The 18,447-nt window shown below is 36.0% G+C and overlaps 1 protein-coding gene across 2 annotated transcripts in view; it reads left to right on the top strand.

Moving 5' to 3' along the window:
• The window catches only part of HNRNPLL (heterogeneous nuclear ribonucleoprotein L like), a 41,476-nt gene that overhangs the window by 12,253 nt on the left and 10,776 nt on the right, over window positions 1-18,447 (top strand). For both annotated transcript variants that reach the window (XM_073022930.1, XM_073022929.1), the window contains 5 exons: window positions 5,256-5,493; window positions 7,235-7,315; window positions 8,982-9,083; window positions 9,170-9,242; window positions 13,789-13,860. In XM_073022930.1, coding sequence (XP_072879031.1) covers window positions 5,256-5,493; window positions 7,235-7,315; window positions 8,982-9,083; window positions 9,170-9,242; window positions 13,789-13,860 — 566 coding nt within the window. The remainder of the gene's footprint in view (window positions 1-5,255; window positions 5,494-7,234; window positions 7,316-8,981; window positions 9,084-9,169; window positions 9,243-13,788; window positions 13,861-18,447) is intronic.

The raw sequence follows: 18,447 nt of genomic DNA, 5'->3' as shown, positions 1-18,447 counted from the left end.
CAAGGTCTCACTCTGTTGCCCAAGCTGGAGTGTAGTGGCACGTTGATGGCTCACTGGAGCCTCCACCTCCTGAGCCCAGTTATCCTCCCATTTTATCTTCCCTAATGGCTAGTGCTACAGACATATGCCACTATGCCTGGGTAATTAAAAAAAAAATTTTGTGGAGATGGGGGTCTCTTGACATTGCCCCAGCTGCTGTTGTGGATTCAAGCTGTCCTCCCACCTCAGCCTCCAAAAGTGCTGGGATTATAGGCTCTCTGAGTTCTTAATGCAAATCATGAGCAATATTTTATCCTAGTTTGTCTTCCTTTTGTGCGTTGTATTCACACAGGTTCCCCCGTCTCTTCCCACAGCTGGTGTATGCTTAATAATATTAACTTAAGTGAAAACGTAGTTAGAAAAGTGAATCTGCTGCCAAAAATAGACACTCAAAAATTCTAAATTATTTTTGGAGTATGCCCGGCTGTTGTTCTTTTCTTAGTATAATCTAGAGTTGATTTTATTATTTTTTTCTTGATGAATATGTTTGGAGCTTTTATTATAGCTACCGAAGACACAGATCAAGTTCAAGTATATAAATAGAAGAGAAATTTCAATGTATTTTCTCAGATACTTACCCTTACTACTTCAGTTTTATAAAAATTCATGGTTAAGTTTTTGAGTATTGAGAGGATAATGCATAGATAGTGACGTAGTGATCAGAGATGTCCAGCAGAGGATATCCAGCAGAAATGGATTATTTCTTCAAAGGAATAGTAATATTAGGTGATACCTTCCATCATGGTATAATTTTATTTTCTTGGGTGACCTCATTGAGAAGTAAATGACTTGGCAAATACACGTTAACCTTGGACGTACAAATTGAGAATCCACATGGGCATAGTAAAGTTTGTATGTTGAAAGTGTATCACTAAGTTGATAATATCAATTCTCAGTCATTTGGAGTGGATATTGGAATTAAGTCTGTGTGGAGAGTTACATATTAGGTAGACAGACTCCTTAGACCTTTAGTCTTGCTGTTGGCAGTAGACTAACCCCAGTCTCTATAAGGACCTTCTAATGATTATGTAAGTGGCACGTTGTCCTGTGGAATTATAAAGAGGTGGATGCCTGTGGTTTATTTTTCTTCTATTCTTGTATATTTAGGGCTTTAAAATTTATTTTCTTAGGCAGATGTCAGAAAACAAGTTGATGAGCAAATACAAATGGAAACTTTGGGAAGCAGTAACTATTTTGATGTTAATTAGTACCATGACCTGAAGGTTAGGGATTAAAGAAAGAACTATTTTAAGTTATAATTTGAATTACTCCTGGGTGGCCTTTGCATTTTTAGACTCTAGGTTGTTTGATACTTAGTCTCCGGTAAAGTATTCCATATGTGAATGTCATTCAGTTAATTTGCGTCATTTGCCCTCAAGATTGGTAGTTATGTGGTTAGAAAAGTCTGTGAAATAATTGGAACAAATTAGTGTGTAATTAAGAGCTTAATTGGCATAAATAAGTATAATAGGAGTTTCAGTTGTATGAAATGAACTTGCATAAGAGGTGGCTGCTATTAAGGCTGAAAGAACCTTGTACAGACTCCAGTAGAAATTTTGCTTCAAAATGTTACAATTTGGAACCTTTCCCTTTATTTAATGGAAGGTGTGGGATTATAAACAGCATAGAAACTGTTTATATTAAAATGGTGAATTACCAATTTCAATATATAGTACGCTTATATCTAAAAACTAGATGCATAGGAAAGAAGCTCGGAATAAAATATAACAAGATATTAAGAATGGTTGTGTTGTGTCAGGATAAAAGTGCTTGTGTTTGTTAACTTTTGTTATTTTTCTATACTGTATGAATTATAATCAAAAGAATATTTAAAATATATGTTGTATTTCTTTTTCCCCTTCTCTCCCATTAAAGGAGATATTAGGAAATGATTAGTTTTACAGTACAACATTTGGGACCCGGTTTGTGCACTAAATCTGTTGTCTTCTCCTATGTTTTTTTTTAGAAATTAGTAAAGATGTTTAGATTGATGGAGTTAAAAGCATTGATCCCACCATGTCCCTTAGCTTTTTTGTTTCTTTAGCTTTTTCTCTCTTTGATCTCCCACTCTTTCTCATATTAATACCTTTTTTCTTTATTTTTTTGAACTCCTGGGCTCAAGCAGTCTTTTCACTTCAACTTCCCAAGTAGCTGGGACTATAGGCACAAACCACCATACCTGGTTTCATATGAGTGCGTTTTAAAGATTGAAAAAAAACTGTGCACCAGACAATTTAAGCACATGGTAAAATGTCTGTAACATTTCAGTTTTTTTTATATTGAATATTGGCAATAAAAAGGAAAATAAAACATTTTAGTTTTTTCTTCATTGATGCTACTTTTCTGGGTAACCTTCACTTTAAGTTGTGCTTTTATCTCATTTCTTTTTTTTTTTTTTTGAGACAGTTTCACTGTCACCCAGGCTGCACTGCAGTGGCGCGATCTCGGCTCACTGCAACCTCCGCCCTCTGAATTCAAGCGATTTTCCTGTGTCAGCCTCCCAAGTAGCTGGGATTACAGGCACCTGCCACCGCGCCCAGCTAATTTATTTATTTATTTATTTTTTTTGAGACGGAGTCTCACTGTTGCCCAGGCTAGAGTGCAGTGGCACGATCTCAGCTCACTGCAAGCTCTGCCTCCTGGACTCACACCATTCTCCTGCCTCAGCCTCCCAAGTAGCTGGGACTACAGGCACCCACCACTATGCCTGGCTAATTTTTTGTATTTTTAGTAGAGACAGGGTTTCACCATGTTGGCCAGGCTGGCCTTGAACTCCTGACCTTGTGATCCACCCACCTCGGCCTCCCCAAAGTGCTGAGATTACAGGCATGAGCCACCGCGCCCGGCCAGCTCACTTCTTATTTTAGTTACTGAAAGTAAATTTACTAAGTCTCTAACAGGCCAATAAATAATTTACTTCTGTATCTGTATTAGTCTGTTGTTACATTGCTATACTGCTATAAAGATGTACTTGAGAGTGGGTAATTGATAAAGAAAAGACATTTAATCGGCTCATGGTTCTGCAGGATATACAGTCTTCTGCTTCTGGAGTGGCCTCAGAAAACTTAGAATTATGCAAAAGGTGAAGGGGAAGTAGGCATGTCTTTACATAGCCAGCAGAAGAGAGAGAGAAAAAAAGAGAGAGGGAGAGAGAGCGCGCACACAAAGGGGGAGGTGTCGCACACTGTCAAACAACCAGATCTTGTGAGAACTCTGTCAGGAGACAGCACTAGGGGGATAGTGCTAAGCTATTAGAAACCACCCCCATGAGCCAATCACCTCCCACTAGGCCCCACCTCCTACACTGGTGATGACAATTCAATACCAGGTTTGGATGGGGCCATAGAGCCAGACCATATCAGTACCTTTATAATTTTCTGTTTTCATATGGCATCATTAGCATAATGACATAAACTTAGTAATACATTTAGATATTAAACCAACCTTTTTGTTTTGTGAAAGAAGATTTTTTTCTTCTTGAATTTCTTTAGCATAGACCTGATACCAGGGTTTTCTGTTTTCCACGTGCAAGACTTTAGAACTTCAGTGAAGCGTCTGTGTTTCTAAAAGGAATGTCTCCTGGGATTTATATCTTGCACTTTTAGTTGGTAAATATTTAAATCCAACACCTTGTTTTTATACTTCTTTAATTTTGAATGATATGGGTGGGGAAAACTAACAAGCCCCCTAGAGTAACAAATATGTGCCAGGCTCTGTTTCTAGCTTCTCAGGACATAAAGATGAATGAGGAAAGGTATGTTAAAAAAATAATAATACAGTAATAGTTACCTTTTATTGAGGGTGTACAATGTGCAAGGCAATCCGCTTAGCAGTTTGTATGTAGTAACTCTAATCTTGACAATTCTCCAAGTTTTATCAATGAGGAGGCTGACATTTATTATAATAATAATTTGCCAGGCTGTAAGGTGATCTGTTTCTTATTAATGCTGTACCATTTGTCAGTTTCCATAGTGTAGCAGTAGGTCCTGGATGCCTGATTGAGAAACAGTGATGTCACTGAGTACTGGACCCGACATTTCTTTGGCCTTCTGCTATTACTATAACCACTTAATTGTATTTTAAAGCATTTTTAAGGTCCTCGTTCCTGTGAATAGAGGACATGTTTCCCCCATTGTGATCCATGTGCTGTGATTTCTGTCTTCCACCCTTCCTTTACTTCTTTATTCTTCATTTCCTGTTTTAAAATGTATCTCCTCCAAAAAGAACTACTTAATGTGTTGTATTTTGGGGTTTTTTGGCTGCTTTGTTTGTCTCTCTAGTAAAGAGTATACTATGAAAAGTAAACATCTTACCTTCCTGCTCGTAGACAATCATGATTGCCATATTCTAATGAATTTTTTTCATGGATGGTTAATAGTAAAAATGTTTCGGAGGAGATTATTTGTATGAACTTTGGAACTTTGGTCAGTCTGTGGTTGCTTCCATTTATATCTGTTTTAAAATTAAAGTCAGTTCTTAGCTGTTAGTGTGGATGTTTATTCAAGAAAATTCAAGAGAGGTTAGTAGTTTCTGCTGTTAAGTAGGGATTCTGTCTGCCAACCTTCTGTTGAGTTTAGTCTCCGTTGGTTTCTGTGTCTTTGAAATTTTCTAATACTGCTTCGGAGTAGCACCCCAAAGAGTAAACTGGGTTGTCTTGTTAGTAACTAATAACAGGTAATTGTTTTTGAGGAGATCATGAGGTAGATAAACTTAATCACTGGGAGATAAGCTTTCATATGTGTACATCTACCTGGTGTACCACAATTCTTTGGATGATTTAAGAGTTGATTTATTTTATGCCTGTAATCCCAGCACTTTGGGAGGCTGAGGTGGGCGGATCATGAGGTCAGGAGATCGAGACCATCCTGGCTAACACAGTGAAACCCTGTCTCTACTGAAAATATAAAAAATTAGCTGGGCATGGTGGCGGACATCTGTAGTCCCAGCTACTAAGGAGGCTGAGGCAATAGAATGGCGTGAACCCAGGAGGCGGAGCTTGCAGTGAGCCCAGATCGCGCCACTGCATTCCAGCCTGGGTGACAGAGAGAGACTCTGTCTCAAAAAAGAGTTGACTTACATTGAACACAGGTAATGAAGAGTACTAATCTGTGAGATTTGACACATTTGTATTAAAGTCTGCTTTTACCTAATTGAGGACAAATAATGTTAACGGAACTTCCTGTGGTTTTGTGTTTCCTCCTTATCTCCCTTTTCAGCTATGTCATGATGATGCCATTTAAACGACAGGCTCTAGTGGAATTTGAAAACATAGATAGTGCCAAAGAATGTGTGACATTTGCTGCAGATGAACCCGTGTACATTGCTGGTCAACAGGCTTTTTTCAACTATTCTACAAGCAAAAGGATCACTAGGCCAGGAAATACTGATGATCCATCAGGAGGCAACAAAGTTCTTCTGCTCTCAATTCAGAATCCGCTTTATCCAATTACAGTGGTATGTGTTTCAGTGTGACAAATGAAATTAGAAGTGATTTTGCAATTTGTGTCCAGAGTGACTGATATGTAGTTTTTTCATTACCATCTAGATACTAGAAAATAGCTTTTTTAATTTTAAAAATTAATCTTGACTAGCAAGTTTAATGAACAAAGAAAAAATGCTGAGCACTCTAGTTAAAAAGATAAGCACAGTTGTCATAATTAAATAGGCACATTGAAATTTTTAATGTATAATCAGTACCAGTGTTGGTTTTGATAATAAGGAATTAGAGAGACTTGTTTGAAATGGTTCAAAAAATCTCTGTCACGCATATGCCAGCATATGTGTAAGAGCATCTACTAGGTAATGACAGAATCCCATGTTACGGTAAGATGCACATACCATTTTGAACTATTTTGCAGTAGCTTGTTAAAAATCTGTCTTTGATTTACTTTAAATTCCCTGCTTCTTTACTCTTTTGAAAAGTGTTACTGGTGATAAGCTAGTAACACAGACGCTTGATTTTTGTAATGAATAGAAGAACATCATAGTAAGGGAAACTTCAGTTGGTATCATATGTAGTCTGGGCGTATGATATTGGGACATAAACTTAAAGCGTAAGATACTCTTTAGATTTAATTAGACATTTTGTATCTTAAATATAGACTTATAAATATATAGAATTAATATATTTATAATATCTGGTGTTGGGAAAACATATAAGTAATATAGTATAGGTACTCTGTTTTTTGTTATATCTCTGGTGTGTAACAATGCAACTGTAAATTATAGGTGCTCAAGAAATTTCTTGGTAGTTGAATAATTACTCCTAAGTAGGTATTTAGAATCTTAGATGACTCAGGCATCTTGTTTAGTGACATCTAACTGTTTGATCTTCCTTGGGACTTTTCTTTATAGCCATTATCCCTTGAAAAATCAGTATCAGAGTTGTTCTAATATTAGCTCTTAATACTATATATTTATTACTATAATTTAATACTATATATTTAACACTATAATTTTATAATTTAATACTATAATACTATATATTAATACATATTTATTACTATAATGCAAGTGATTATAATATTAAACATTTCAGAGTCACATTTGGAAAAAATACTCATTGATTATAGTTTCGGTTTATTTTGTATCATCAGAAGTTATTTTAGTCACCTATTAAGAAAATAACAATTGAGGATTCATTTAGGAGATAAAATAGGTGACAGTGCTTTCCAAATGTTCCATTGGAACTACTTTAATGTGGGTGTATTGTTTAGGTGAAGAAATAACTTAAGATTTATTAAAGTGTAATAATTTTAGGCCAGTATGGTGGTTCATGCCTATAATCCTAGTATTTTGGGAGACTGAGATAGTAGGATTCCTTGAGCTCAGGAGTTTGAGGCAGCCTGGGCAACATAGTGAGACTCTGTCTCTACAGAAAATGAAAAATTAACCTTGTTTGGTGGTGCATACCTTGAAGTCTCAAGCTACTTGGGAGGCTGAGGTGGGAGGATCGTTTCAGCCTGGGAAGTCAGGGCTGTAGGGAACTGTGATCATGCCACTGTGCTCTAGCCTGGGCAACAGTGTGAGACCCTGTCTCAAAAAAAAAGTAATAATTTAAAAATCTAATTTTATTAATAATCAATAGAAATGACATCTTGACAGTTGATGGTTTTTAGGTAAAACAAAACGAAGTATAGCATTAATGTTTTTCCAAATGTAAAGTGTGAAGAAATCTTGTTCTTTTCCTTCATAGGATGTTTTATATACTGTCTGCAACCCTGTTGGCAAAGTGCAGCGTATTGTTATATTCAAAAGAAATGGGATACAAGCAATGGTTGAATATCCTTTATTTGTAAATTTTTATTGATGTGTAATTAATGCGGATCTTATTTTTTCTGGCTTAAGCATTTCCAGACAAGTGGTGTTTACTTTCTCCTCTCACAAAAATCTATGTGACTTAGATTTAAAAAATGAAACTGCAGTACTCATAGGGAATTTTACTATTTATAAGAATGACTTGCTACCAGAAAGCAATCTAGTACTTCCTCTTTAAGCTGTTAAATAACACTATTTGAAGATATGTACACTTGTACTATTTTGGAATTTATCCCAAGTGAACTTTTCTGACTCTGACTCCCTCTTTAAAATAGTTTGGAAGTACCAAAACTTTAGAGTCAGTAAAATCTTACCTTTTTTTATTGAACCTTTAAAATGGTAATGGTTTATATAAGAACTTCTTTATGTTGAATTTGTCATACGTTGAGTAAAAAGAGCAAGTTTTACAAAATAGTATAGATAATACTCTTTCCCCCAAGCTGGACCCATCTTGAAAAATAATAATAAAGAGAAAACCCCAACCTACGTGTTTATGTGTATGCATAGAAATAGGTAGGGATATACAGCAAACTCTTTAATAGTGCTTGCTTCTGGCAAGGCACTTTTGGTTTTTTGTTTTTTTACCTTATATACCTTTGTGATTTTATTTTTTTTAAATTATGGACTTAAGTAATTTTTTTAAAACACTGATAAAATTTTAGATAAAGTATTATAAAACTCTGCCCTCTCAGAAATATATAAAAATCATATATTTTGTTTTGTCTTATTTTGGCTCTTTGTAATATTCTTCTTAAAGAGTAAAATCTTTTCTGTTTCAAGGTTGCAAGTTGTCCTTTGCTAGCGAATGGGACCATGCTCCATTATTTCCTCTGCTTTCCAATTTATAAAGTACTAATGATGACCTAAAATAATTAAGGCAGATAGTTTGGTTGTATTGTTTTCTTTGGTACCCTTGATTATTATTATTTTTTTTAGACAGAGTTTCGCTTTTTGTTGCCCAGGGTGGTCAAGTGATTCTCCTGTCTCAGCCTCCCGAGTAGCTGGGATGACAGGCACCCACCACCACACCCGGCTAATTTTTGTAATTTTAGTAGAGACGGGGCTTCACCATGTTGACCAGGCTGGTCTCGAACTCCTGAGCTGCCTCAGCCTCCCAAAGTGCTGGGATTACAGATGTGAGCCACTGTGCCCAGCCACCCTCGATCTTAAAAATAAATTCTCCTGGCCAGGCGCGGTGGCTCACGTCTGTGATCCCAGCACTTTGAGAGGCCAGGGTGGGCGGATCACGAAGTCAAGAGATCGAGACCATCCTGGCCAACATGGTGAAACCCTGTCTCTGCTAAAAAAATAAAAGATCATCTGGGTGTGGTGGCACACACCTGTAGTCCCAGCTACTTGGGAGGCTGAGGCAGGAGAATTGCTTGAACCCGGAAGATGGAGGTTGCAGTGAGCCCCGATTGCACCACTGCATTCCAGCCTGGCGACAGAGCAAGACTCCATCTCAAAAACAAAACAAAACAAAACAATTCTGATAAAATTCATCCTGAAATAGGTAAAACATTTCCAGAAATAAAAGAGCTACTTGTGATTATTTTCAATCCTGTCCTTTGGGAGTGAATGATGATTAAGTATCAGATACCTTAAACCAAATTTCCTTAATAGAGCTTATGTTTGAATCAGTCCTTTGTGCCCAGAAAGCTAAAGCAGCACTCAATGGAGCTGATATATATGCTGGATGTTGCACACTAAAAATTGAATATGCACGGGTAAATATTTTTTTCAACACCCTACCAAAGAAATATTTATGCTTTGGATATACAGTTTGAACTTACATTATTTTCAATCTTAACAGCCAACTCGTCTAAATGTTATTAGGAATGACAATGACAGTTGGGACTACACTAAACCATATTTGGGAAGACGAGGTAGGTATTTCATGCATTTTAGAATGTACTTAATCTGCTGACAAATATTTACATGCAGTTAGATTCTTTTTTTCCTGAGATGAGCTAGTTCAAATGAAAACCTTGTTGATGAATGCTTTTGTTGCAAAAGGCCATGTAATGCTGGAAAATAACCTTGAACATTAGTGCCCCCTACTGGTATGTACTGAGCTATTTATATTTAGTTCAACAAGGAGCCCACACATTCAGGCACGCCCGCAGTTCAAGGACTTGCATTTCTCCAAGCAGCTCTCTCTCTTTGGAGGAGAGGAAACTGATTCAGAATATTCCTTACAAACTGCAAACTTGCACACTGCTTCTCTATGGAAAGGACTTTCCCCCAAGCTGGACGAGGCATTAAGAAGGATAGAGGACTCCAGCAGGCTGACTCTACACTTCATCATGCACAACATCGGCATCAGCAAAAAGCCCTCTGAAAAACTCAGACTCGCAATTCACCTTGACTGCATACTGCATGCACCATCACCCCAAGTTTTTAAAGGAGGACACTTAACAGTACTTCAGAATTGCATGGGATGAACACCATGATAGACTGTGCCCATTTATTCAAGTTGTATGTATATATTGGTCTGATTTCCCTTAAGGTTTCAGTTGTAGAAATTAAGACTTTCCACTAACGGAAACTAGACTTCATCTGCAATGTTGTAAATCTTAATGCCCATTACTGTAACTGTTTGCAGCTTAGATTCAAATTGTTAATTGGCAAATAACGAGGACCAGTTTATTAACAGGTCTTGGGAATTGATAACGCTCAACCAATCCACACAGATAGTAAAAATAAAAGGATTAGAAAGGTGCACACTTGCTGCACTTGTTTACTTTTTAAATTTTTTGTTTTTTCCTCAATTGTGGACACTGAACAGAAATTCTAACATAATGAAAAGGTGCATTATATGTGAAAGATGTTCTGTGTGGTTTGATTTTTGTAAAGTGGCTGTTTATAAGTTGTCACTTTTTGTAACAATTTAAGGTTATCACTATGTCAATTTGTGTAACTAGAAATTTTGACATTTCAAATGTAGGTGAAAGTAACATGTTTGTTCAAGGTAGAATATATTTAAACTTGATAAATCTGAAAATAAGAGCATTTCATTTGAGATGCATCTTCACCTATAAGTGCTAGATTTCATGAGCATAAATTTGACTGATAAAATTGTTCAACTAACTGTGTGGCAATTCTGGAATATACAAATTAAAATGTGGATCTTGTAAAAACAAGGGGGCTGCAGTATTGGCTACATCTTAACTACAATATCAGTGTTTGAACCACAGATTGGAAAAACTCAAGATAAGTATGTCTGTAAAAGTCAGTGACTAGAAAAAAATTTTATGGCATACAAAATATCTTGGGCAGTGGGTACTCTATAGTGCATGTACTCTAGCAAAAAGAAAAAGACAATGTGATGATTGATCTTTTGCATGTTTGCATATTTAGGACTTTTACATGATTGGCTCCTTTAACTCTCAATTCCCAGGAAATGATCTTGCCTCATGCATGAAATTGCAAATAGATTTGTTTTGTAATGCAGCTTTGGCTAGACCCCATGTTTTTCACTACTTATGGAAATCTGCTTGGCCTAGGGTTGGTGCAGTTGATGTCAGTATTAGAAAGCAAATCCTTAGCACTCAAACAACAGGACAAGTGGTTGATGAGAAATCTCTCACTTCTGTCAATTTACGGTTTTTGACCACGCGGTTTTGTTTTTTAACAAAAAAATCTCATTTGAAATAGTTTTGGTTGTGGTTTTCTCAGGGTCTTTTTAAACAGGTATAGATAAGCTTATTTTAATAGTGTTTACATTCTTTTAAAAGGTCTGAAGTTTACACAAAGCCAGCTGAGGTTAGTTCTTCATATAATTCTAGTCGGTCAGATAAGTTTGGAAATGTGTAAGGTAGATAAGTGAATAGTGAAATATAATTAAAGCAAGTAAAAGAGTTTTAGTTTATGTTTTCAAGGAATTTTTTTTGTTTTCTAATTCCTTACAGATATTTGTCTTGCAAGACCATAACAGTTTATGTTTTTGTTTCTGTAGAGCTCTTAGCTTACACTCAAGTTGATAGCTATTGAAACTGTTAGGTTGCTATCCCTAAATAAAGACCTTCATAAACTTTTTTTTACCAAAAAAAAAAAAAAAAAAAAACTTTTAAAAACATAACTTCACTTTTTTCAAAGCCCTTTTCAGCTTGAGTTATATTTTAGTGTAAAGAATCCCTAACCAGGATGCCAGGGAACCCCTCCAGAAATCTTAAAACCTGTAGATAGGTGCATCTTTTTGGGGAGAAGGTCCACAGCTTCCATCAGATCAGTTGACTCTAGGAAAGCTTACCACTGTTCAGAAACTGTTATATTTAGCCGGGCGCGGTGGCTCAAGCCTGTAATCCCAGCACTTTGGGAGGCCGAGACGGGCAGATCACGAGGTCAGGAGATCGAGACCATCCTGGCTAACACGGTGAAACCCCGTCTCTACTAAAAAATACCAAAAAAACTAGCTGGACGAGGTGGCGGGCGCCTGTAGTCCCAGCTACTCGGGAGATTGAGGCAGGAGAATGGCGTAAACCTGGGAGGCGGAGCTTGCAGTGAGCCGAGATCCAGCCACTGCACTCCAGCCTGGGCGACAGGGTGAGACTCCGTCTCAAAAAAAAAAAGAAAAAAAAAAAAAGAAACTGTTATATTTAGTGTTCAGCTTTCTGCTCACTTCTGTTTTACGTGACCTATTAGGTAGCGAATACTTCAAATGAAGTGAATTATTAATGAGAATGTTTGGCTGAAAGATACCTTGGAAGATAATCTAACTCCTTCATTTATGAATGAAAATTATTTCTGTGACTATACAGCAAACTAGTGGTTTAAATTGGAATCATCTGATTCCCAACCCAGTTCTCTTTCCTTTATAGCACACTGTTAACTGTATCAATAAAACTGAGTCATGAAGACATTATGGTTGTGGTTTTAAGATTCCTAGGTCAGATAAGGAATTGTATTTAGTGTTTGATGGCATATGCTGAAGCAGAGGAATATTTAACAGAATGGATTAGTAGGCTAGATTGGCTCAAAAGGAGTGAAACTTGCATGATGAGAGACGTTAGAAGCCATGTAGTAGAAGGAACTGTGAATGTTAAGATTGAAGAAGAAATGACTTGGGGGAAATGGGGTTGGGGGGACAGTCATAATAACTACTCAAGCATTTAGAAGAGGTTTTGGACAATGACTAAGTCTGTAAGGCCCCAAATGGGGTAGAATATGGGTAGAGGATCAATTTCTATACAATATAAAAATTAATTTTCTCACAATTTAGGGCTATCTGGAAATCTTACTGGTTTTGGGTAAGCAGAAGCTAAATGGTCCCAACTGACAGAGATGATGTAAAGAGAATTTTTACATGGAATAAAAGTTAAACTAGATGGTGTCAGTCCATTTCAGTGCTACAATAACTTGGAATACGTGATTAAAACTCTACTTCTCTAGACTGAAGTGAAAATTAAAGTATTTCTCATCTCCCATAAACCTCATTTGTTTAAGTGACTAAGGATATAGGTAAAGCCTCTCAGAATTTTCAAGGATTAGAATGACCAGAGTCTTAAGATTCATATTTTAAAAAATTTTATTGGGCACTGTAATTTCATCAGCAAACTTTCTAAAAGTATTGTACAATGATTTTTAAAATTTACTAACCAACATGGGAGGTGCTATTTTAGAAACTTATAAGTAATTTTTTTGTTGATGTCTCTAATTAGATTTGGGAAAATTGGCATGCTTTTTCTGAAAATGTAGCTAGAATAAAAATTATCCTTTAGAGTATTGTAGTATTCTCATCCAATAATGTAGCCCCCTTGGTTAGCTTTATCTTGGCATCTTTAAAGTTTGGGGGTTGCTCATAGTCCTACCTGGTGTTAAGGTCAATAGACAATGACCTATTCATGATATAATATGAGCCAGTGATGTGAACATTTTCAGCTCTCAAGTCAGGTGTTTGTAAATATGTGCATATACATGTAAAATACTCTGTGTTTACTGATTGTGAAACCATGTAATACAGGTTGTTGTTGGCTTATGCTGAAACTTCTTGAAAGAAGCCCACTTTGAAAATGTGTTGCTGTTGAAGCTAATAGTATGATTCAGGTACTGTCTTTCAAAAGTACTGCACTTAAAGCTTGTTTTAAAGACATGTATTGGTAAAAACTTCTGTACAGTGTCAAACCTCTAGCATTGTGTACATTCACTTTCTGAAAAGTATCCATTCTTCCTTAAATTTGAAAGTGTGATTGTATTTGGCATTTGCCAAAAAGATATATTCAAGTTAAGTGGAATTTGTTAGATAGAATTAATTTTTTACACTCTTGGTGTTGTATTTAAATTGGATATGAATGGATGTTTAAAGTTAACCAGGAATCATATTTCTTTTATGAATTGTTGTATTGGATGTTTTGAATGGGTGTTTCCCATCTGAGAACTCTGTTAAGTACTTGGGTCAAAATTGTTAAAATCATGTTTCTACTTTTGTGTCAGATAGAGGAAAGGGTCGCCAGAGACAAGCCATTTTGGGAGAACACCCTTCTTCGTTTAGACATGATGGCTATGGTAAGTTGTCAAGGCAGAAAGAAGGTAGTATAGATGAACTGTTTGACTTGCTGCATTTCTGATGAAGTATGGCATGTTTCTTGTCTCTGTATTTTTCCTGCACATCTGCCTCGGTTTATATGGGATCAGTCCCTTATAATGTACTCCCAGGAGTTGTCCAAAATTTGTTTTCTTAGGATATTGATTATAAAAAAAAAAACATTGAGATAAGTGAGTGCTACTAGTCGGGGATTGAATACTTTTTTGCCATTATATTTTGGTTTGGTTTTGATTTTTAATGGGTTCTGGCTTGTAAGAGGACCAGAAAGAAGAATTATTGTTCAGTAAGTGTATTTTCTTTCATTCCAGCAATTAGGAACAAAGAGGAATTTTGAGTAATAAAGGCAGAAAGAATAGGGTATTTGTCAAAAAGGAACCATGCTTTTGGTTAGACTCACCTTTTAGTTCTATAGCTGGTATTTTGGCTTCAGTTAAATTTGTTCATATTTATTCCCCTTTTAAAACTTCTCAGCTTTTATTGTTTGCTACGTTGACAAGGTTATGGAACCTAGAATAATAATCTGCCCCAGGAAAAAGTTAGGGTAACATTAGGTATCAAACTGTCGTCCTTATAAGTAGATCTTTTAACTAGCTGTAAATGGTTTTAAAATATTCTTTAGTTTTTAGTGGTAGTTATTGACTCTACCTATTCTGTGCTTTAAAGTTGAAGCACAATACTATTAAAAGTGGCAGAAAATAGAAATTGCTATGTTGTAGTCTTGGGAGTGGTCACTGAAAAGCACCTGGTATTGCCTATTGTCCTAAACGGTTCAAATTGCTTACATATTTACTTTAATGACCAATCTTAGCTGTGAGTTTTAGCTTATTTTCTAGTGTTTTTCTTTTGAACTCGGGGAGGGGGGGAGAGAGAGAGAGAGAGAGAGAGAGAGAGAGAGAGAGAGAGTGTGTGTGTGTGTGTGTGTGTGTGTGTGTGTTTTAAGGTTCCATAGTCTATATGGCAGAAAAGATTGAAACCATCTCTGTTTTGTCAAAACAGTAAGTGTGGTATAGAATGAAAATCTTACTACAGTTGGTTTAGTGAATGTGTGTGTACCTTGATTATTTTTCTTAGTTATTCCTGTAACAGAGTAAATATTAAACATGGTTGTATGGGTAGTTCTGATCCTGCAATAAAGAAACATTGGGTGTCTTTTGCACTTTGATAATGGAGGATTACAAAAAATTTGCCGTTGCAAGTTTGTAGTATAGTTGTAGAGTCATGGCAGTCAGCTAAAGGCTAAAACCTGGTTAAATAGTTTGCCAAAGGGGATTAGAAACATCTGTGAAATAATAAATGAAGGACAAGGAACTGTACTGTAGTAGTGTGGAAACAGATTTTTTCTTAGTATAAGTCTGCCTTCCTTTATAAAATTTTTACCGAAAAATAGTATAAACAAAATATGTTATATACCCTGCAAAAATTTTTTATTTTTAAAAAGCCTATTGTGAAATTTTTTGAGAGTTGTGGTGGGATTGTATTAGGGGGGTATCCATTCTGACCTGTCTCCATTAAGATATTTAACTCTGAGGTTAATTTGTTCTACTTTTCTAGGAAAGTAAGCAAAATGGGATATAGGAGGAAAGAGAGTGAAAAAGAGGCAGAGAAGTGAAGAAAGATGAGTAATAGGGGAAAAAGCAAAGATGGGGATGTGTGCTAGTGATATTGAGCCCTTTTACAAATATTGCAAATCACAAATGTATCCCTTCAGATCAGCAGTTCAGCAAAACAGGTTTACTTGCATTTTGGAATCACCTTATAGATTACCTTTCCTTTTCCTATATGATGACCTATAAGGGAATAGAAAGAGTTAATTATGGTTCAGGACCCATAGATTCCATCAGAGTAAGTTTATTATTCATTGGTTTATTATAGCAGTATGAAATATATGTGAATCATCACAATTCTTTACATCTTTTAATTTGGGAAGCCCAGACTTAATGATATGAGCTGGTAGAAGCTTTCTTTTTTTTTTTTTTTTTTTTTTTTTTTTTTTGAGACGGAGTCTTGCTCTGTAGCCCGGACTGGAGTGCAGTGGCCGGATCTCAGCTCACTGCAAGCTCCGCCTCCCGGGTTTACGCCATTCTCCTGCCTCAGCCTCCGGAGTAGCTGGGACTACAGGCGCCCGCCACCTCGCCCGGCTAGTTTTTTGTATTTTTAGTAGAGACGGGGTTTCACCGTGTTAGCCAGGATGGTCTCGATCTCCTGACCTCGTGATCCGCCCGTCTCGGCCTCCCAAAGTGCTGGGATTACAGGCTTGAGCCACCGCGCCCGGCTGTAGAAGCTTTCTTAGTTGAACTGTGGCAGAAATTGATATATAGATTTATTTGCTATAAGCTCAGGAAGAGTTTGTATATTAATTTGTAGCATCTTTGGATATGGTTTGTAGACCAAAGATTTTAAAGCTTAAAAGATGAAAAATGCCTTCAAGATGTCAATATACCATTTATTTTTCCACATCAGTTTTTTAAATATTTGAAGCATTAGTTTTTTGAACACCCAGACTTTCTATTATCAATTTAGTATAGAAAACTTTTAAAAGACTTCTGATTTTTCTTAAACAATATAGGTAATAATTTAAGTAGTATAGATAAGGTAATTTAATAATGATGGTTCAAAGTCATAATTATAAACATTAGTTATTCTTTTGGACTGATTTTGGTTGTTAGGGCTGTAGATCTCAGAGGTTTTGGACCTTAGCCACTATACATAGAGTAAAAGTTTCCACTGCCTATCTACCATGTGTCTTTTTACTTCCATGAAAAAGAAAATTCAGTGTGATGATGGTGAAGTGTCATTACTGTATAAGCAAATGGTAGGTGGTGGGGAGGCAGTGTGGTATGTATATGTACTTTTGCGATAGGAATAAAAATAATTGATATTTGAATCTTGTTGTGTGTGTAACAGTCTAAGAGGCTAAAATATGTAATTACTAAACAGTCGCTCATTTGGATTGTTTTGTTAAACTACCAGTTGCCAATAAAAGGAGTAGTTGAAATCCATGACCAATTTAAGGAGACACTGATGATGATAAATTGATAAAGTATTCCTCCCTGAAACTGCTGAAATTCACACTGAGTTTGCGTGTGCTTGGTGGTAGTGTTACTGTGTTGTTATGAATGGCAGCTGTTATTAGAATACCGAAAATTGGAGTCCACCATAAGCTCTAATAGTATGTTATGAATACCAAAATTTAGTAGTTCTTAGTAATTCACTTAGTAGATAGATGACAGTTGTCCCTTAGTCTTATTTACAAAAAGTACAACTCAGTGACATTGCATACTCTTTAGTTCTTGAGAAATGGAGAAAGGACTAGGGTTTTTGGATTGGTTTTGCACATCAGGGGGACCTTTGCATGTACCCCAGACGATGCTTCTGTTATAATTAACTTAGGAGCACCTAAGATGTGTAGGGTTTCTGTTTCTGAGCTGCATGTCTCCATCTTAGTTGCTGCTTTTGAGTTTCTCTGTCTTCTTATTGCTGTAAAATGTGCCCGATGCCTACTTTGAGTGTCAGTTTTCTCCACCGTCATTTCTTTTCATTCTATACTCTCGCTTTATTTTTTGTTACTTTTATTGTGGATGGGAAAAACAGATAAAGTTGTTTAAAGCTACTCTAAAGTTAGCAAGTTGATTCTTAATGAGGATTCTCAATGTAAGAAACACAGATTTGTGTGTGTGTTTCTGCTGAAATAGTTTTAGGTACTCAGGCATTATTTCCTTCTGGGTTTTTGATACTGTTTCAAAAAATGGAAGTTGTAATAAGACACCTGTGTGTAGTTGAGTTATTAACTAAATATAGGGTTTAGTTTCCTAAATTAGAATTAGAGGAATAAGATAACCAACCTGAAAGTACACAGTAAAATATATTCAAGGAAACAACTTTTCAGTGGGACTGAAGAAGTTCTTTTTAGTATATCTGTATAGAGATAGCTTCCTAGATTTCACTGTACATGTAATATTATTACTCCTCCAAAAGACATTGGCAGGAGGTTTATTATTTATTTATTTATTTTATTATACTTTAAGTTCTAGGGTACGTGTGCACAATGTGTAGGTTTGTTACATATGTATACATGTGCCATGCTGGTGTGCTGTACCCATTAACTCGTCATTTACATTAGGTATGTACCCATTAACTCGTCATTTACATTAGGTATATCTCCTAATGCTATCCCTGCCCCCCCCATAGGACCCAGTGTGTGATATTTTTTAAATTTGAGGTATAATTTATATACAGTGGCCCCAAATTTTACATTCATTTTCTTAACCCCCACCCCATTGCCTTTTTTGTTAAACTATCATATTTTAAAAATATAAACTCATAGCCTGGTGTATGCAGGTATAGGTCAATATATATTGTATCTGGTGCAAATGAATACAAATTTTATTAATTTTCCTTGGGTTATACTGAAATATCCATACATTTAAATTTTCTTTGTACATCAAACTAGCTAATATTAAGAGTTTATTTTTTGTGTGGTGCAGTATATCTCCTAAAGTATTTACAAACAGAAGTATATGTATATGTTAGTTAATTTGTTTATTTTG

The sequence above is a fragment of the Chlorocebus sabaeus genome, chromosome 14, assembly GCF_047675955.1.
Source record: "Chlorocebus sabaeus isolate Y175 chromosome 14, mChlSab1.0.hap1, whole genome shotgun sequence".
Classification (NCBI taxonomy): domain Eukaryota; kingdom Metazoa; phylum Chordata; class Mammalia; order Primates; family Cercopithecidae; genus Chlorocebus; species Chlorocebus sabaeus.
The sequence above is the reverse complement of the archived record's forward strand: the minus strand, read 5'-3'. Positions and strand labels throughout refer to the sequence as shown.